The following is a 21891-nucleotide window of genomic DNA, read 5'->3' on the forward strand; positions in this document are numbered from 1 at the left end:
CATATAGATTTTTTTTTTGTTTTCTGTAATGATTTGATTTCACATAACCACTATAATTATTACAAATCTGACCCTTTCTCTAATGTTTTAACAATACGATTATTATATCATTCTACACAATGTTCTTTTTTTGTAATCAGTAATTTTAATCACTTTTTCTCTTTCATTTTCTGTTATTCACTACTGTTTCATACATGGCACTATGGGTTGGACGACATCGTGGTTCTCCCGAAGTCTGTATTGTTCCATATATCCATCTCCGTTGTATAATAATCCTGTGTTAAACCGGTGTTATAAAAACCGGAACGGTTTAGTCCATGGAGCGGTGATTGTGGGATCTCATCGACGGCTGGGATTGAATATGAGTTGGGCCCATTTAGCTGCGAGGCCACGAGACGATCCAAAGTGGCCCAGCTAGTGCCGAAGCTGGGGACTTGATAGTTGTGGACTTGGTCGTCCATCAACCGCTGGTAACTCGAGACCGTATTGTTAGGGCACTCAAGGTTAGGGAGCTTCAAGAAAGGATCTACAATGATCTCCTCTTTAGAAGACTGTCCCATAACTTTAAAAATTTCTTCAATAGTCTTCTCGTTGAACGAAGATGTTTTCACTGACCTCGGCGGGCTGCTAATTACAGTTTTGCAAAGACTCTTCTTCATGAAAACACGACACACCACCCATCCTTCATCTGCTCCTATGACCTCACACGTTTCTACACTGACCTCATCGTCATGATTCGAGGAGGAGGCTAATACATTCTCGTCGAGTCTATACTCATGCATGATCCAATCCGATTTTTGACCATGAGGGGCTCGACCTTTGTAGAAGACAAGCGTTTTCCGCATACCGATCCTATCGCCGTTGCTATATATGATCTTGTCACGTCCGGTTGCTTTCCAAAACCCCACCGTGGTGGCTCGGTTGGTTCTTGTTCCCGTGGGATACTTTTTGTCCTTGTGGCTAAAGAAGTACCAATCATCTTGCGGCGTTGTTCCTATCTTACACATCTCTATATGACAAAACAAGAGTTAGGTTCTAATTAACTGATGAATTGTAATGGATGAAACTGAGACGTCTAATTTTATTTCTTCTGCCAAATAGTCCTTCGTAACAGTCAATCGATCAAAATTTAATATATCACGTGAAAGAAGGCGACGAAAGGTATAACTCTTTTAAAGGGTATAATTTATTCTCAAATTTCCCTATGTAATCACTAGTTGAAGCTTTAATTTACGACTCATCGTCAACGGATGATCAAATTTAATATATACAAGCCCTAATAATACGTTTTGTCAAGAATCAAGGAAAGTGTATGTATATACTCGATCCAAAAATATAATAAAAACTAATAAGACATATCTCTCTAATATTATTTGAGAAGACAGTTTCTTATGTGTCATGCTCACGTTAATTTTCATGATTGTTGATTACACTAATACCCTTAATGAATTAAGTATATAAATTTAAATATTATTATTGAATGTTTATTTAGTTTCTTTTTAAATTTTCTAAATAACATATATAATAGAAAGGAAACATTTATAAAGTTAAAAAAAAATTAAAACGAAAATATATGTATATAATATGATTTCATTAAAAATGAAAGTTCACAAAGTATAAATATTTTAAACTGCTTAATTTTAAGTTACAATAAAAAAAATCTATAAATTATATTTTACTTATTTTTTTTGACATCAAATTATATTTTACTTATATAATATGATTTTTAAAATACAATCACCCAATTTTTCAAACTGCTTATTTTTAAGAGATATTAAAAATAAAAAGAATTAACAATAAATATCTTTTCATCAAATAATTACAAAATATTTTAAAATGACATAACACTATATACTTTAACGAGTTAGATATATTATATTTAATCATTATTAAAATTATTTGTTTTCATAATATTAAATTTGCTTTTAAATTTTATGTTTTTTTTTATGTTTGTGGAACTTAATATGATTATAATTAAAATATCAAAGCAAATCTGAATTCTCATTTTAAGATTATTTAATTCAGTTTACCATTTAATAAATCTAAGGCATAAAATTATTAGAATTTATAAAATATTTTAATTATTGTAAATATTGATATCTGTTCATGAGCTTCCAAAAATATATCAGTTATTCATGTATGTAACTTCATATTGATCATCGCTTTATTTTCTGATATTTTTTTTAAAAAAAATCAACATATAATTTGATAAATATTATGAAACTACATGCACATTTAAACGATAAATAAAATTAATTTTATTGTACTTAATTATAATAAAATAATTATACTTAGTTTGAATTTGAAAAAATATATGTAACTCAATATACTCACAACATGAGTGACTAGACTAATCCAACTTATATCTAAAATCATAGATTTAACTACAACAAGAATATATAATTTTATAATAATAATAATTAATTTTATAAATGTAAATTATAGGATGACACAAAACATATCAACAAATGAAAATAAAATATTAACCAGCAGTTATAATTTATTTTTTTTGTAAAATTTATGTATATGTGTGAGATTGTAGAATATTATCGTTATATTAATTTACGTAATTTAGAATCAGACACTTTAGTTTATTTTATATTTCATTCTAATAACAATATATCTTAAGTTATATATAATATTCATCAAACATATTTACATATCTAAGGCAACAACCAACGTAAATGCAAATAAGAAAATTAATAATAATTTTAATATATTTAAAATAAAAAATATTATAGTTGAATTCAAAGAAATAAATGAAATCTAATGTACCTAAATGATAATTAAATTGACTATAAAAACAACAAAACCGACTAGATATAACATATCTAAAATTATGTCTAATTAAATTAATATAATATTATTAATATAAATTATGCATACAAGTTATAAATTAATTTAAAATTAAAAATAAATAAAAAGTAATTATTATAATATATTTATTTTACAAAATATTTATAGAAAATCACCTAATAAAAGATAAATGATGAACCTTGAATATCCCAAGGCTCGAGCTTGTTGAGATCAACATCACGGATAACATCGAGATCAATCTTGATGTTAGAGATTTTCTTGCGGAGGTAATACTCCAAGAGCTCCTCCTCAGTCGGGTGAAACCTAATGCCAGGAGGCACTTGTGACTGTCCGTTTACTGATATGTTCATTGTAGAGATAGAAAAAAGGAGGAAGAAGAAGAAGATAGAACAAGTGTATAACTAACAGGAGTATATATATGTGTGTGTGTGTGTACTTTTTACATAAACAGGCAAAAAAATCATGCATGAGGAAAATGCATGTGTCTCTGTACTCACTTTATATTCTCTTTCGAATAAGTTTCCTTATTTAAATTGGAGTGTTAGTTGTGTTTCCTGAATATTTGGTGTTTTCATGATGTCATAATACGTTCGCATGTGCTGTCACTAATTACAAAAAAAGGATACGAGACTATATGAACTTAGTTTAATAATTGTGAAATGTCAGTTATTAAATTCCAAATGGAACTCTGGAGTCACGGTAAATCTTTTTGCTAGGAAAATTACCACCTATGAGCTAACTATAATCGGCATTTGACGTGACATAGCGAATTCGTTCAGCCAAGACAACACAAAAAATATTTTAGTTATAACTTTTCTAGCGCATTGTGGAAAAAAAGCATTGATTTCAAGACAACACAAACTCTCTCTCTCGAAAATATTTTTTGACAAAAGATTAATTCACTCTCTCGAGTATATATTAGCTTTTCTAGGTTAAGTTTCACCGACGATCCGTATGCTTCCAATCGCATAATCAAAAATCAATTATGTTACTATAAACTTGTGTTTGCCACTTAGGTTCTACCTGACTGATTTTACATTTTATCACGACAGTTTTCTATTCTTTTGGCCGACTTAATTAAATAAAACAATTATATAAATAACATAATTAAGCGCCAAAAAGAAATCACTAAAAACAGAGTGGTCTAAAAATATCAAAATATTCACAAAGATAAGGTCAAGATCGACATTTTATTTCAAAAGGTCCTTTATTTGCTCCCTTGTGGTAGTATATCACAATTTGTATATCGCAGTTAGGACTGAAAAAAAATCCGAATCCGAAAAACTGAACCGAATCCGATCCAAAAAAAGCAGTACTATATCCGAACCGAAATTGATTAAATATCCGAACGGATACAAAATTTTGGTATTTAGAAAACCGAAACCGAACCCGATCAGAACCGAAGAATTTCGGGTATCCAAATGTATTCGAAATAGATATATATATAATGTATTAATTATTTTTAGATTTACTATGTATTAAAAACATCCCAAAATATATATGATACTTTTAAGTTGTCCAACATACTTGAAAATATATACAAATAGTCAAAAGTAAATGTCTAAAATAGCTAAAATATGTTCAAAACACCAAAAATACTTGAAATATATATTGATGCTTTATCCAAATATTCAACCAAACCAATTTTTACGTTAATTTTAGGTATTTTGACATATGTTGTTTAAATTTATATGTAATATATTATTTTGTTTATAGATTTTGAAAAATTTAAAGTATATAATCAATTTTAAAATTTTAAAGTAATTTAAATGGGTTATCCGAACTCGAACTAAATCCGCAAAGATCTGAACCAAACCCACACCGAAATTTAGAAATATCCGAATGGAACTAAAATCTATGACCCCAAAAACTCGATATCTGAATACACCTGGTCTAAACCCGAATGGGTACTCAAAGGTCCACAGCTGAAATATGTAATTATAGAGGGGGAAATGAATAGTAAAACTGTAAAAGGTTGAGCTAGAGAGGTTGGGCCAGGTCAAATCGCTATTGCCTATTGGTCATAAGTAGGGTCCATGTCAGCTGTAATGTAGGAAGGAAGTACACATCGCTATGACCCTCGACCTTAAAAATCGCCATGGACAAGACACTAGTCAATTTTATTTTATTTTTAGAATAGAAATAGTATATTTAATATATAATATAATTTTAATTGAAGGTTTATGGCCGGAAACGTAGAATGTCATTTGATGAAAAGATCACTAATATATCATGTGTTAAATGCGAGACTAAAGTTTTTACTAGGGTGGAAACATCACAGCCTACTGGTTAAGGTTTAAAGGCTTTCTATACACAGGTTTGGGTTCGGATCTCAGACTATGCAATTTATTACAGATTATAGGAAATCCAGGTTTCAAGTCTCGGAGATAGCAATTTATTAAACAATTATGCAGACTACGGAAGAATGACTTACAAAGGATCTTCAACATGATGCAACTAAATATAGTCAGGTGTGGATCTTCATAGGACGGCTCAAGTGATGCAGTTAGGCGTAAGTCTTCATAAGACAGACAGTATTGTCGAATCGTCTATGTAATCTTTCTCATATCATAATTGTAAGATCATAATAAATCAGAGTTAAAAAAAAGTTTGTATGTAGCTTAATTTTACAATGGACGTAGATTCAAATAATTACAAATTAAGGTCATTGTATGAGGTAATATTAATAGATCTCAAAATCCGTTAATTATGATTAGAGTTTTTATAACTTTTTTTTTTTGTAACTGGCTTATAGAGTTTTGAGTTTTGATAACTTATATAAATTTTTTTTTATGAAAAGCGTATATATTGATAAAAACGTATGAGAAATGTATATTTGATTAGTGATATGATCGAAAATACAGTAATAAGATATTGAAGGTATCTAAAAACAATAGAAAACAAAGATATTGAAAGTATAGATTCACTGAGGAAGAATTTGGATTCCCTTTTTTTCTTGTATTTGGTCTTTCTTTGTGTGTCCTAATTGTGGATCATAACGGCGATGTAATCCCCAGCGGATCCGGCGTATCATATGTTTTATGAATATCTATAAAGCTTTGATTTCCGTTAATGTTAGCCGGCGGGGGCTGTCTCTTGAGCTTGGATGGACCTTGAACTTTTGTAGGCTTATTGTCTTTCTCAGACTTTAATGATACTAGAGTTGGTTCTCAGACCGGGTGTGGAATGAGATAAAATCTGTTTCAACAAATATAATGATAATTAAACTTAGCAATTCATGAGAGGTAACATAGCACAAGAAAATTCACAATCTCCTCGTGATAGAAGATGGAGACAAAATAATTTCAAAGACATCAACATATATATTTCAAGAGCAGCGTTTATTTTTGAACTAATTAAGGCTTTAAATTTCAAGCAGCGTTGATGGAATACATAATGTTGCAAAATGCGGTCTGTCATCTGTGATCGTAAATCAACAAAGCATGCGGTTCACTCGAACTAATTATAAATTTAGCGGTATCCATACATTTTTTAAGAAAAGAGAGTGGCTTCAGCTTAAGTACAAACAAGTATGAATAATACGTGTATTAGACTAACTACAATTCGTGACAAAAAAAAAAGACTAACTACAATTATAAAAACTATAGCAAATATCAACTATATATTTTATGACATAGTCCTGTTTGGACCATTCTATTTATTTGGATTAACAACCCCAGACTATGATATTATCTTTGATTTTTTAGGTTTTTAATTCAAAATAAATAGATAATTATTGAAATTTTTACTTTAACTTTACCATATTGAATCCTAACGAAACTATTACAAAAGAAATGGATGGTTCAAGTGATGACCTAGATAGAGAAACATTCACACAAGCGATATCTCCTCTTGATTCAAAACTACTGTATCACCTTGTATCATTAACTTGTTTAACGAAAATTCACATACTTAACAAAAAAAAAGATATCTCCTCTTGATTTTTCGTTAACAAAACATTTGCTATTCAAATTCACACATTATAATGAACAGTATTTGTAAGAATATTACTATAATCTGTGTCCGTATGTTGTGAGCATACGTGTTGGTGAAACTAGATTAAAAAAATGAAAATGAACTTATCTTAATTAATGACCAAAAACAAAATGAACATTTTCTAGAAGACGAAGAAAGTTTGCATAGGAAGCAATCTTAATTTGATATATTCGATATTATTCGTCATTTCCTGTCAACGTCGTTAAAATTCATCAAATCTTCATGGTGAGACGTCATATACTAACACTCGTGCTTGTCGGACGAGGGTCCAGACTCTTTTTGAAAAATTTCATCTCTTTTTACGTCTGTGATATAGTAAATCAAATTCAAGAGATATTAAGTCATTTATTTTTACAACTAAGTCAAACTTGAGGTAGCATGTGAAACCAAACCGGAATAGAACAATCAATGTAGCAAAGCACTTTATGTTTATCTTCAGTGTGTTTATCGTCTCCAATTCAGTTGAAAAACTTGGCCAGGCGTGAGGTTCTTTTATCATCACGATCAGATTGCAATCTGTCGTCCCAAAGTTCCGACATGACGAATGTTATAACATGCTCTCCATTGCCCATCGCAGTGTTTCCACTTCCGAATGTAAAGCAGTCTCTCGCCTTCTTAGGTTTCACGTTCCCATAAGTTGATTTTTTTCCATGTTATCCTTTCATACCCAACGGCAACCACTGAACTGATTTGTGGAAGTCTATAAACCATTCACAATACATATATTTTCGAAGCTTATGACTTGGGATTCCTCACTATTATGGTCTTGTAGAACGGAAGGTACCATCTCTAATGCAGAGAATATTTGGATATATTCCAAATATTATTATTATTATTATTTATTGATAGGATAATTACTTTTATTGTTTTAAGATTTTAATAGTTTTCTATTTTAATTAGGATTAGGGTTTATGGCTTTTGTGTTTTCATATAAATAGCTTTCTAGGCTTATAGTTGTATTCAATGGATTATGATTTGATTAATAAAATGAGTTTTCTTAAAGAGGTTTCTATAAACCACTGAGATGAGTATTCTCAAACCCTAAAGAGTTTTTGATTAAGCACTGTGAAGATTATTCACAAACCCTAGTTTTTGGGTATTCTTAAAATCAACGGATCTAGTTTTATCCCTAGAAGCTTCCGCTACATCAATCTCATTCGCATTAAACCAGGCATGACACTCACTTTGCGCATATTGGACTAACTCCATAGGATCCCTGTCGATCCCCTTAAAAAGTTTATCATTCCGAGTCTTCCAGATATACCAGATTATCCTTGGGTAGGGATCTCTGTCCAGTTCTGGTTCAATAAAGCTATTCTTCCTCTAGAAGAGGTAATCCATATTTGCATAAATGCTTGATGGCGGAAAGATATCAGGACTAGATGGTGTGGTCGATAGGGACCATACTTGTAAGGCTTGAGAACATTCAAATATGGCATGAGTAACAGTTTCTTCTGGTTCCCCATATCTTGGACAATAATTATCGCATCTCATATTATGGCGTGTCAGATTTCTCGTTACAACCACATGTTGTTCTATAAGGAGTTACCACATAAGATGACATATCTTTTGAGGTGTTTTTACTTTCTAAACTGAGGCTTGAAGTTTGAGATATAAAGTTGTTGCCTAAAATAAATCATGTATAATCATATTCAACAGTTATGATACTAACAATATATTAATTGCTGACTAAAATTTTATAACCTAGCCACACAACTGTGGTGGACGAGTGGTGTGCCGGGATTGGAAAGGTGCTAAACACTGCAAATTCGAAACCTATCAAACTCAAATTTACTCGTTTGTGTTGTTCGACGACATGAGTATCTAATTTTCACGGCGAACAACCGGTATGTCCAGTGGACAGATCTATAAAAACTAGTCGGTTATATCTCGGCCTGTTAGACCCTCTGGATTATCCCTAAAATGTTTAAAATACTAGGTTTATGTGTAGTTTTTAGAAGTCATAGTATAAGAAACCTAAAAACATCAAAATACAGTTTTCAGTTTTCATCAATGTTATGTATTATCAAAGTTTTGCAGTTCGGTGCATATATGTGTGTATAAGAAGAATACCTATACTAGAAGATATGTAACTTTGAATGCTCTAACAAAAAAAGTACTTTGTATGTTTTTTTGTTATTTGGTACACGTGTAACATGTCTGATGACGATCGCAATAATATATAATAACATGCATACTTGGTATATTATACACGTAAAAAATATAAACATGAATAAATACAAAAATAGGAAGTCATTGTAGCCATATACAGATATACAACAATAACAGAAGGTTCCATACACTGCCGACGTCTCATTAAGGAGTGTTAATCAAACTTGAATTTTAGTGGACTACATAATGTGAAGTTCCAAAAGAGTGTAGAAAATTAAAGCAGTAGGCTAGAGAAAATCAAAGGAAATCATGGGGGAAGAATATGTGAAAGGACGTACGATCTGTCATTTTAAAATGCTTCAAAAGTCTCCATTATATAATATAAAGTACCTACCGTTGCCTACTTAATCTTGTATGTTTTTATTCTCTCGCTGATAACGATCCTCTTTTATGTTTGTTCTATTTTTTTTTCTCATCAAAGATGTTTGTTCTTATTATTCAAAAATTTAACTACTTAAATTAATCAAGACATGCGATAGCCTTGGTTCGGGTCTCTTTCTCAGTTAAGGTTTTTATTAAGCTAACTTTAGAGAGACTCAAACCAAAATAAAAAAGAAGAGAAATTCTGACAGTAGTGACTAAATTTTGTGTGAATAAATTACTCGTCTTGTTTCACATAATTATAACTATCTGAAATTATTATTATTGATAAGTTCTTTCATATCTGAAACTATATGACATATGCAACTTGGTCGGAAATACTTAAAAGATCAAATCTTATATGTGGTTTGAGGAATGAGAAATAATTCCTTTACAGCTGATCGCGGGGAAGATCATGCCTGTTAACTTGCCAGTGAAAACCATGTTTTTGAATATGCCATTCTTAACCTTGATTGTTGTTAGGTTGTACAGAATTCTATTTCATTGAGACATTATATTAATTATGGGTTTTGATTTGTACTGGTTAACGATATAATTTAAGAATGGCAATACCATAGGTGTGTCATGTGTGACTTTCTTATGCGTTCGTTTGGTAAGGTCTTTCTTTTTGTTTATAAATATTAGTTTGTTAAGATAGCGGTATTACCCAAATGACGAAGGTCTTATCGAACTTCGAAACAATTTGCATTTCTCTAGAACGACATTTTATAACAAACTGAGTTTCAGAGCTAACAGTTTGCATTTTATTGAAGTAATCAACCTCAAGGTCCACAACAAAAATAATACATATGAGTGTCATATGAAAAGGTCTTTTTTATCAATTATTAATACATTAGCAGTTTTTTAATATATTCTCCAATTAATACACTAGAGTAATGAGGTTAAAATTAGAATATTGTTTACAAATTTACATTAAAAAGGTAAAACGATACTATTTGTAAAACAAAATGTTAGAAAAAAGTAAAACAAAATTAAAATTATAAATTACAATTTTTTTGAAACTAGCTAAGTATATTTTATAAAAATGTCCATATATTTTACCACGTCTTTTTTCAAAGGCTTCAACATTGCCCGTACACAGCTATACATAGTATAGCAGCCTTGATGGTGCCAGAACATGATAATAAACCTAATTAACTATTAGTCCTAACTTATCTTCTGTGCTGATAGATGATGAAATATAGTTTTCCACGAACCTAAATTGGACGTCTGCACCGTTCACAACGATAATTATCTATATAAACATTTTTCCAATCTTTAAAAAAAAAAATTCAATCCAATTATCTTATTACGATGGGGAAGAAGAAAATATTAAGTGGACGAAAACCCAAAAATCAAATTGGTATACACATTTACAATAATCTATGATATCATCTTATATTTCAAAAAATTTATGTCGTTTATTATTATCGTTTAAAGTATATTATAGTAAGAAATTGTCAGTACATTCCAAATTTGCCGGTTGTTGATGCAGCTAAGACAGCTGAATTTAGCACAAAAAAAAAAAAAAAAAAGCTAAGACAGCTGAAATCGAATCATAGTTAGATTTCTAATAAAATCTTTGTCGTCTAATATTTGTGTTCTTCCACTCTTGGTATCTCATGACGAGCGGAATCGAGCATTTGAATAATTTGCATGCATGAGAGAAAGGTACATACCTTGGTTTCATTATTAAACAATTTAAATATCATCAATTATTAATCTAAAACCTGAACCATGTGTTGTCTTTTCAAATAGATGTAAACATTGTGGTCACCTATAATACATTTGAACATTAGAATAATTAAAATATGGTAACTATGTTATTAACATCATTAGCGTATTATAGATGGCTAGTTGAATAGGCAGGCAGTCATGTAATCTAGTTAGTTGTAGAATTCGAGAAAGCTGTCCTTGGCAAGTAGTGAGCCTCTACTGCATCAGATAAAAGCTCGGTTCTCCTCCTGGTCAACAAAAACTTTATCATTTGTGGGAAGATTATTGCTCATCAAAACTGTTATATCAGGAATTACCAATTTTTGGTGCTCCTCTTTCGTTCTTCCTAAAGTTTGTGTGGCAAAAATAAACTCGATGTGCAGTATCTTCTTATGGAGGGGGAATTTAGATGCGCAGAACACTGCAAGGGTCGCTTGGGCCACAGTAACCAAACCGAAGGAGGAAGGTGGATTAGGTGTGAAGGATCTCCTGTTATGGAACAAAGCATGCTGCCTGCGCTTGGTTTGGCTTCTCTTCTTCAGACCAGAATCGGTGTGGGTCTCCTGGTTCAAGGAAGTTATTCTTAAAGGATCAGTGTCGAACTACTGGACTACAAATCCGTCTCAGAGTTTCTCTTGGCTGACAAACAAACTACTGAAACTTAGAGATGTAGCTTACCCTCTTATCAAGTTGCACATTCGCAATGGTCAAAGCTGTAGGTTCTGGATTGATAATTGGAGTCCCTTTGGGAAGCTTCAGGACTACCTGGAAGGTGGGAGATCACGGCTTGGGATCCCAAACAGTGCGACTTTGGCCTCACTACATCGCAATGGAGCCTGGCTTCTTCCTGCCGCGAGAACAGAGCACCAACTTCAAGTCCTCTCCTTCATCACTACAATTCAGTTCACAGGAGAAGAGGATGACTATGAGTGGCATATCTTGGGGAGGCTTTCCAACAAATATAATACTGGGGATGTTTATAGTCACCTGCGAGGAAATGGCGAAGCTGAAGAGTGGACCAAAGCAATCTGGACCTCACGGAGCATTCCAAGGCAGAGCTTTCATGGATGGTTGGTGGCACTCAATAGGCTCCCAACGCGAGATAGGTTAATAAGCTTGGGCTTACAGGTTCCTTCTCTTTGCCTTCTCTGTAATAACTGCGATGAATCCAGGGATCATCTTTATTGGGACTGCCCATTCTCCTTCGCACTATGGACTCTAGTAGCTAATAGATGCCGAACTACTCGGCTGCGAAGTTGGGTCTCCTCGCTTCATCAGATGTCGACCCTACCTCCTCCGTCAACTGCTCGATCTCTAACTCTCCTTGGATGGCAAGCTACACTATACTGGATTTGGAACGAGCCAAATAAACAGTTGCATCAATCTCAATTTCGATCGGTGGATTCTCTGTTCTCCATCATTGATCACCAGTTGAGGAACAAAATCAATAGCTTCAGAGAGAACAACCCTAGACGCTCCTCAGAGATGTTACAACTATGGTTTCGTTGATCTATCACATGCTCCACATCGTCTCTCCTCCCACCATTGATCGTATCTCTGCATGTCTCTCTGTTTCTTCTACCCGACAAATCTGTCGGCTCACCGTCTCCATCTTACTAAAGGGCTCATTCTTTTGGGCTTCCTACTGGGCAAATATCTAAGGTTAATGGGTTCTAAAATATGAGTTTATATTGGGCTGTTGGGCTACTTCTACTAGAGCATTAGTGCTTTTGTAAAACGTTTTTATTCTTTCTGCAATTTTAATATGAAGCCAGTTACCAAAAAAAAAAGAAATCTATCTACATACACACACACATAAATATATTCCTAAATGATTAGAGATGGAAATGAATTTCCCCGACAAGATGGATCAGTGTTAACATTTTGAGTAATAATGAAAAAAATAGCTGGTGGTGCTTATAATAAGTTGGAGTATCTCATTTCTATTAAGAAACTACTTCATTGGTGACATAAACTACAAATTTATTTACCCAAAACGTCTCTACATAAATATTTCAATTTTACTTTTTGCAGTTTGTTTTAAAAACTTATATTAATTTACCATAATGTCCTACACATGTGTAGTCGGTGGTACGACGAGATTAGAAAAGTGATAAGACCATCCGCAACGGTGGTTTTAACACAATCTTTAGTAGCTAATCCTTAACTATTAGGATTATAATAGTAATATTTAGCCGAGAAAAGCTAAGGATAAGTCCTAAGCTAAGGATTAAAATGTGTTGGTCCTTGTTGACGTGGCAGAAGTAATTGGTTTCGACTCGTGTAGGGTTTCGCGACTTCGTTTCATTTGGACGCAACATGGAAAAAAAAATCAGAGACGGCGATTAAGGCGATCTTTCTCTCGACCGCTAAGAAGATAAATCGAAGGGTTCTCGTCACTAAAGAGGATACTCAAAGGGTTCTCGACGGTAGCGAAGGTAAATCGAAGGGTTCTCTTGTTGATTTAGGGATTTACGCTAGGTTTCATTTTGGTTTCTTCTCAAATTAGGGTTCGGATTTGGGATTTCAATCGATTTATATAATTTTTGGAGATCAGTTAGCGTTTGATGATGATTTTTTTTTTGAATCGATTTTGGAATTGTTTTATTTCTAATCAAGGTTTAAAAACGATAAGGGTTTCAATCGATTGGGGGATTTTTGCGATTGTAGTAAGTGTTTCAAAAAGATTAATTTTTTATAAAGATTTCTAATCCTCTTATCCTATGTGGTCTGACTCTGCTGAGCTTATAGAAATGTAGTCCAAAAGTTGTTTGATTATGTGAATTGTTTTAACGCCTCTGTTGCTATGATTTCAGGTTGAGGAAACATGGGACGATATAGCTACAGCCAGCCTTCATCATCAGAGGAGTATGATATAGATATAACTTCGCTTCTTCAAGCGGAAGCTGATCTCTACTCTGACGAAGCTGACAGTAGGCACAACATAGCAGAGCCGGTTCAGTACCTTCCTCAATTTTATAGTGATGATGGTATCCCCAAGATCTGCTACTGTGGTGGTGAGGCAGTTGTTGAAACTTCTTACACAAGCAAAGATCCAGGGAGAAGGTACTTCACTTGTGGGAATGCGGATGATGGAGACTGCCATGTGTGGAAATGGTGGGATGTGGCGGTCATGGAGGAGTTGCGTGACTATCAGAGACAACTTAGGGAGGTAAAGGATCAAGCTAATGAGAGTGACGAGAAGCTGGTTAAGGTCGAGCAGATTGTGGGGGAGTTAGCTAAGAAGAAAACTGCGATTGCAAATGGCTATCCATTGCTTGTATGTGTGTTGCTTAGTGTAGTATTTCTACTATGTATGGTGGTCATGTTCAAGTGGGCTGCAGAGAAGGAGAACGTCTTAACAGAGAGCATGGTTAGTTTCGTTCCTTCTGTTTATAATTTTTTTTTCATATTTTCTTGAAAAACTTATGACTCTTTTATCTCATCTCTGTTCAGGAAGAGCTTCAGGAAGAGTTTCAGAGGATGAAAATGCGACTGACTAACCTTTAGAAGGTAATGTACAAACAACTTCCAACTGATCTCTTTTCTTTGAGTAATCAAAATGTATTGTATTTGTCATTGAATCGGGATAATGGTAATATAATAAACTAAGCGATACAACACTCAGTACGATACATCTGAAATTGAAAAAGGAGATGTAGCAGCAGTTCACGAGTGCATAAGTCTCGTGGTACAGACATCCCTTCAAGAATCAATGAAATGCGTGCCATTCGGTTTCAGGTTCGCGAGACGGAAACACATCACCAATTGAAGAATGGTTTAATTGAAAATATTTGGAACAAATTTGGCGATGAAAATTAATAGTTCTTGTAATTTTATATGTTTAATCATGTAATAAATAAAAATTTAAATTTAAATTCATCATGTTTTTAGTTTTTTTTTTCTTACTGATAGTTACTCATCCAAAAATATATATCTAAATTTAACATGTTTTCATTTTTTTTTATGAAAGTTAATCATGCAAAAAATAAATTTTTAGTTTTCTTATGTTTTGTTTTTTATGATAGTTACTAATAGAAAAATAATAATTATCTTTTTTTAACTTTTTAAAAATTTATTAATTTTTTATTCTTAAGGATTCCAATGATAGTAACACCATTGGACATACAAATTTCATTAGAATCCTTAACTCTTAAAATATATATATATATATATATATATATATGGTAGTTTCACCATTGGAGATGCTCTAAAGACTCCGGATATAAAACCTACCACTCAAATAAGCTGCATGTGGGAACATGAGTATTTTACATGATTTGTTTCCTTGTTTTCTGGATTAGTGGGGTTTTGGGGTTTGGATGCGGGATGACCCGGACTACCAATTTTTTTTTACCATAATGTATGCTTATACGTACGCACAAAGATGCTAACTATCGTGATAAGTGACAACTGACAAGCATAAATTAAACTAGATTATACTCCTTAATCCTTATGTATACAAAAGATTGATATATTTGTCTATTATTTTTTATTCTACTTTTAATTAATTTAAAGTTTTATCTGATTCTCAATAAAATTCAGCCACTTATATTTTTACATTTTAGTTTATGCTCTACTTTTAAATTACAGATAGAATATCAATCTTTTGTATATAAAAAATAAAACCAGAACATCAATCATTTGTATACGGAATGAGTATTAACTATATAGACCGTCTTTAGTACTAATATATATTGTTCTACAACATCAAAAACCATAATTGAGAGTGCATTAGAAAGTTTACTATGACAAAAAATACCCTGTTTGATTCAGTGATTTTTGGATAAGAGCACGATTAACCCGGACTATTAATTTGAGGTTCTTAACTCAATTTGACACTTTTTTAATTTTTTTATTTCTTTTACACTTTTCGGCTAAGAACCGGCTCTTATATCTCTTATTTAAGAAATGTTCTTAGTTTTTCTTAGTTAAAAGCTAAGAAACGATTTTTAACCGAAGCTAAGAACCCCACTCTAAGAACCCGGGTTAATCATGGTCAAGTCTCGGAACCTATTGTTTCTTTGTGTGTTTAATAAGTTGTGCAAGATTTGTAACTTCAGCGTAATCATAACTTGTTCTGTCCAGATTTGCGTCCTTGGGCCTGAATTCAAACACTTGACAGTTGACACCAGAAATTATTAGGCTAACAATCATTTTGTGGGGAAAATTCATTATTTACCTCTTAATATAAGGAATATAGAAAAACAATAGTTCTCTGTAGAACTGATCATTTTATCCGTTAAATTTGATTCAATTCGTTATTCGTTTTGATTCGATCTGAAAATACCGGATATCTGTAAATTTTCGAAGCAAAGCAAATACTAAAACTCAATATCCGTTAAAATCGAAGCAAATCACAAATATTAAATTTTTGGGAAGTGGATATTCGATCCGATCCGGCAATATATAAATACATGTATATCTTGATTATATTTAAAGTTTTTAATGTATAAAATTATCTAATTATTATTCTAACATATGATTTGATAAATTCTATTAACATTATTACTTATATAAAAGTATTACATAAAAGGAAGAGAACAATTATAAATTTTTTTCTTAAGTTTTGTGTTATTATAATTGTTAATTAAGTTCAAAAAATTTACAAAAATACGTAGATTCACTACTTTTTTTAATTTTTATCATATATATCATGCAAAAAATATTTTACAAAACAAATTTGTATCAAATTTTTAAGATTATTTGTATTAATCAAAACATATGAGATATCCGCAAATATCTATTTATTTTCCGGATATCCGTTTTTCCGAATATCCGTATTTTTCGAAAGCAAAGCAAATCGAAAAATTAGATATCCGTGACATACGAAAAAAATTACAAATACCTCCAAAAACTCGGATATCCGATCCGTGCCCATGCCTAGCTCTCTGTAAATGGAAGGAAAAAGTGATTAAATTTCAGTTGTATGACTCTGTCAGAAAGGTTTAATTGATGAATTTAAGCTTTGGTTTAAATTCGCTCTCCTTTTCTTTTAAAGATGTATCATGTTTATTTTCTACTATCATTGCAGTTTATGTTTGTTGTCAAAGATGATGGATAATTTTTTTTATTGTAGTTTCAAAGCTTCAAACTGGTTTTCTGAGCAACTGAAATTATATTAAAGATAAAGTGGACTTTAGTTAGAAACTAAGTCCACCTTAAAAAAAATTGCTACATTAAAAAACCTTTACATAAGAATCCGCAAATCCATTAAAGATCTTAGGAATGAAAAACGCTTAAAACAAAAGAAACGAAAAGTTGATAAGGGAATGAATGTCCGGAAGAACCCCAAAGAACGCTAGATGATCCGAGATGATGGCTTGGATAAGCCCTTTGCAATCTGATCAAAGCCAGCTGAAGTTGAGATTAAGCGAGGCTGCGTGCATCAGAGCAGCACGAATAGTTAAAGCTTAGTGTTCCTGTCCTGGTAGGGCTCCCCGAGTGTGACAAAACTTCAAACTTTTAAAAATAAAAGTTGTGGTTAAATAGTATTTTACTAAAAAAGAATTAGAGAATGCATTCTATTTAATTAAAAAGAAGGAAAATATGTATAGCTCATTGGATAGTGTTTTGTAAGCCCATCCCATTTTCAAAACATACATAAATAAACCCAATGTAGAAGCCCAGTACAGAAAGAAAGATAGTGGACCAGCCAATAGAGTTGTATGCACTTAGTTGATGTCGATGATGATCCTGAAGAGGAAAGCTGATGATGGATTGCGATTTTGGAGACACAATCGATAGCAAGCAGTGAAAGCAGAGTGAAGCTAGTAGGGCTGTTGTTGCCAGAAGGAGTACATTTCAGACGAAGCTATTATAAAGGTGTTAAATTCAGTCATTTTAGGCACTAAAACTATAATGGCTCGAACATCAGTTGAGATATATTAGGATTGGGAAGAACCGCACGTTTAGCCTAATCATCGGCAATTAAACACTACATAATGGGCCGGATATCTAACAAGTTGAATTTACATAATGGGAAGAGTAGATTGTTGTATTAGCCTTTGTGTCAAGAATTTTTTTTCTGTTGTATTAGCCAAATCCTAAAACTAATGACCAAGCCCATTAGGCCTCTAGCATTTCTTTACTGGTACTGCAAAGCTTTTGATATTGCACTATACAATGGGGGGGAGGCAAATACTTTTGGTCACAGCATCATCAAATATAGAGTAACCCGTTTAAAACCTTCAAGAGATAGAAAACATGAAATAGAAGCCCAAGGCAGAGCCAAGAAAGTTTCTTTCTGTACAATGTTTGCGGTCGATTTTTCGCTAAAGATGAGACCGACGATGCTGCAAGTTAGAGATGTAATAGAGAATCCGCTTCTTGTCGTCAGAGGTTAATGAGAAAGGAGGGTTCAGAGGTAGAGTCACTGCTTCCTCTATTATAAAGGTGAGTAGAAGAATTGCTTTCTTGTATAACTTTCCTGCACTTTCCTTGTTATTCAAATACTCTTCCGCCTGCAAAAACAAATAAAAAGAATAGTTGGATCCAACCCACAAAGAAAGTTTCAGACTTTTAGGACAAAATGTGGAAGCTTTTGACAAAAGTCTTGACAGAAACGTTTTACTTACCCCACCACTCTTGCCGTATGCTAGTGCCTTCTCGTATATTGTTTCCATGGCATCAGGCATATGAGTAGCAGCTGCAAAGAGACAGAAGGAGATGCAGTCAGTGAATGTACAAAGAAACATAAAAGAGAATGCTAGTACTAACCGCTTGTTTGGTTTAGTTGAGTTGATGAAGTCTCCGCCTGGTTAAACGCGGTAACAAACTCTTGTGTCACCCAAGTTTTAGCTACTGCTGGTGAGTTTAAATCAGGATTTGAAGTCTCTGGAGCTGTGGTTGGATCTGCTGGATTCACTCTCTCCTCTCCAACGGACATCATCCAAGAATCACATATCTCTAAAGCTTTTCTCCAGGCAGCTAAAACGACGAGCGTAACAGCAAAAGACTCCTTCCCCTGTCCTGCATTGCCCTGTGTGCACAACGGTATTAGAGTCTCTACTACTAATCATTTGACAGACCGGTGAAACTAGGAGTTGAAAGTTACCATCTCATGAGCTACTTCTGCAAGTGCTTCTGCGTACTGATGCAAAAGATGGAGCTTGGTTGGGGGATGAACGATGGTTAACCGTTGGACTTCTGTTAACAGGTATGATGATCCGCTTGCTGGTCTCTGTGCTTCAAGTGAACCTTTATCGTTCTTTGGTAAGAGGTTACGTGTTCCGGAATCTTGAAGTGATGTGTCGAAACAATCTGATGAACCTTCGGTAGGACGGTTTACAAGTACATACTCCCTCTCTATGAGCTCAAGCGAGTCAAGTACTGCACACATGACAACAACAAAGCGCATCTGAGTTGAATTGAGCTTATAAAATCAATAGGGGTAAGAGACAAAACCTCCAAACTGATTCGATGAAGACTGTCCCTCAGTGTCTTTCCTGGTCTTCTCAGAAGACACAATGTGAGAAGGTGAGGCACTAGAGGAGCTCCCTTGTTTGTAGACATTCTCTGCACTTGCTTTGAATCGGTTGGTACTAGTAAGTTGTCCAGAGGGTAAAGAGGACTTCCCCGTAGAATCAGAATGCGCAACACCCGGAGTTTGTCTGACAACATTTGGTATGAAGATTAAGCAAAGCATTTAAAGTTTTCAATGGTTGAACAAAAGAAAGATGAAGGTTTGCTGCTAGTGATTACCTTGCCTCCTGAAGGAACATGTGACTGAAGAATTCTCGGAACGTCAAGCGTTCAACTGCAGTCAAACAAACGTATTTCTCCATGAAAATTTGAAAGATCGTAAAGACAAGTAGACAAACAAGAGAAGACTATAAACAAGTACTTGGATCTCGGCGTAGAAGACTTTTGCACAGATCAACACAATCAGGATGAATCTCATTCAAAGCATCTTCAGGAAACTCCAACTCAGTGTCTCTCACAATATTGTGAAAAAGCTGCAGAGATCAACAAATCCCAAAAAGCATAACAAAAGGGCAATTAGTTCACTACAGGTTCAAGAGGAGGCGATTCATTGGTTGAGGCCAAAACGAACCTGGAACTGATTAGTCCCATCAAAAGGTGGCTTCCCAGTGACAAGTTGAAACAGAATCGCACCAGCACTCCACAAGTCAGCCTTAAACATCCATCCATCACATCACACAGTTAAAAATAATGAACAAAAAAAAAGATCAAATCTTTCCTCAAACAGATGAGAGAAGCTGTCTTCACCTTGGCATCATACTTTCGGTTCCTGATGATCTCTGGAGCCATATACAATGGAGAACCGCAAAATGTTTCAGCCATTGCCTCCGGTGTTAAAGACCTACCAAAACAATCTCAACCATTACATACCAAAACTAAGACCTTTCCTTATGAAGAAAACGTTTACAATACCTTGCAAACCCAAAATCTCCTATCTTCAGCAATGGAGTTACTTCCTTTGACGACAAAAGTAAATTCTGAAAAGAAAAAACACAACCATGACTACCATCAATAAAACTAGAACATTAAGGAAGTTTCTACTCACCTGAGGCTTTAAATCTCTGTGGATACAATGCTTCTCTTGAAGTGCTTGCAATCCCAAAGCTACAAACCCCAAAGACTCAAACAATCAAACAAAGATTCTACATAGAGAAACAGAACAAACAAACAAAAACAGATCATTACCCAACTGCCTCATAAAATGCTTAGCAACATGTTCAGACACTTTGCCATGGAGAGTGATGTACTCGGCAAGATCACCTCCACTACAATACTCCAACACCAGAAAAATCCTATCTCCAGTCTACAAAGATCTCACAAAAAATCATCCAAAGTTCACACCTTTATTAACAAAACACAAAAAGAGGATGAATCAAAACCAAACCTCGATGGCTTCGTGGAGTCTGATGATGTTGGGATGATCGATGGTTCTGAGGATCGAAATCTCCTTGAGGAGACTGTCTCTGACTTTAGGGTTAAGCTTCTTCTTATCAATCTCCTTGATTGCGACTTCTAAGCCAGACGATCGGTGCTTCGCTAGCCACACCACGGCGAAGGAGCCTGACCCGAGTCTCCGCCCAAGTTCGTAGTCGCCCACCAGTCGCGCCGCCGCGTCCATCCGGGTTTTCGGGTTTTTTTTGGACCCGTTTAGGATTTAGTTGAATCAACCTCCATTGTTTCTACTGCTACGAGTACGACGACCACACAGATGTTAACGAGAGAACGAAACAGAACAGAGAGGAAAAAAATCAAAACTTTTTTTTTTTAAGAACAAAGAAAGGAACTGTTTTTTTTTTTTTTAGTTAATGAGAGGAGATGATGGAAGTGATTGGTTTATATATATTATTACACAGTAAAGCTATCAACTTTTTTTTTTCTTTTTTGTTGGAAGTGTTGTGTGGGAGATTGAGATTTGGTTTTAAGCGTATGAACGAAGTGACTTTCTTACTTGTACTCGACAAGAAACCTTGGGGGGAAAATTTGACGTCTTGGATCCAATTTCCACGAGGAAAGGACCTATGAAATATCTCTGATTTTTTACTCTTTTTATTTGAATCAAATCTAGCCCAAAAGTAAAGATTGTTATTTTTGATAGTTTTATAATTGTTTTTCTGCACCATACGGAGTAATAAAATTTTTAAATCTAATGTATATTTAAACATAAATTTATTAAATATTATATATTTTACTATTTTCTTACTATTATTTAATATAGATTTGATATATATTAAATCAATTTGCATAAAACTAATAAAATTTTTATAATTATCAAAAATTTAGCCTAAACAATATTTATAAAATTTGTAGATATGTAAGAAACTAATGATTTTACGGTTAGATATTTAT

At 33.5% G+C, this 21891-nt stretch overlaps 2 protein-coding genes across 2 annotated transcripts; both read right to left on the minus strand.

The window, feature by feature from the left end:
• Positions 1-181: 181 nt before the first annotated feature.
• On the minus strand, positions 182-3291 carry LOC106299344 (NAC domain-containing protein 66-like). The gene is made up of 2 exons (XM_013735452.1): positions 2996-3291; positions 182-1009 (listed from the first exon to the last, which is right to left on the minus strand). Exons 1-2 carry the CDS (start codon positions 3165-3167, stop codon positions 201-203), a joined length of 981 nt encoding a protein of 326 aa, XP_013590906.1. The 5' UTR covers positions 3168-3291; the 3' UTR covers positions 182-200.
• Positions 3292-18152: 14861 nt separating this feature from the next.
• On the minus strand, positions 18153-21356 carry LOC106301001 (serine/threonine-protein kinase atg1-like). The gene is made up of 13 exons (XM_013737300.1): positions 20930-21356; positions 20731-20848; positions 20591-20649; positions 20458-20522; positions 20293-20386; positions 20117-20197; positions 19907-20018; positions 19765-19819; positions 19468-19673; positions 19118-19392; positions 18781-19042; positions 18639-18709; positions 18153-18524 (listed from the first exon to the last, which is right to left on the minus strand). Exons 1-13 carry the CDS (start codon positions 21161-21163, stop codon positions 18336-18338), a joined length of 1821 nt encoding a protein of 606 aa, XP_013592754.1. The 5' UTR covers positions 21164-21356; the 3' UTR covers positions 18153-18335.
• Between the last annotated feature and the right edge of the window lie 535 nt (positions 21357-21891).

Source organism: Brassica oleracea, chromosome C6, assembly GCF_000695525.1.
Source record: "Brassica oleracea var. oleracea cultivar TO1000 chromosome C6, BOL, whole genome shotgun sequence".
NCBI classification, from domain to species: domain Eukaryota; kingdom Viridiplantae; phylum Streptophyta; class Magnoliopsida; order Brassicales; family Brassicaceae; genus Brassica; species Brassica oleracea.

What these genes read in the sequence shown, in the direction of transcription:
- LOC106301001 (XM_013737300.1), bottom strand. Translation starts at nt 21,163, where the DNA reads ATGGACGCGGCGGCGCGACTGGTGGGCGACTACGAACTTGGGCGGAGA. An exon ending in ATGGGACTAATCAGTTCCAG is followed by an intron (nt 20,019 to 20,116) that starts GTTCGTTTTGGC and finishes TGATCTCTGCAG; the next exon opens with CTTTTTCACAATATTGTGAG. An exon ending in CATACGGCAAGAGTGGTGGG is followed by an intron (nt 18,525 to 18,638) that starts GTAAGTAAAACG and finishes TTGTTTTTGCAG; the next exon opens with GCGGAAGAGTATTTGAATAA.
- LOC106299344 (XM_013735452.1), bottom strand. Translation starts at nt 3,167, where the DNA reads ATGAACATATCAGTAAACGGACAGTCACAAGTGCCTCCTGGCATTAGG. An exon ending in CGAGCCTTGGGATATTCAAG is followed by an intron (nt 1,010 to 2,995) that starts GTTCATCATTTA and finishes TTTGTCATATAG; the next exon opens with AGATGTGTAAGATAGGAACA.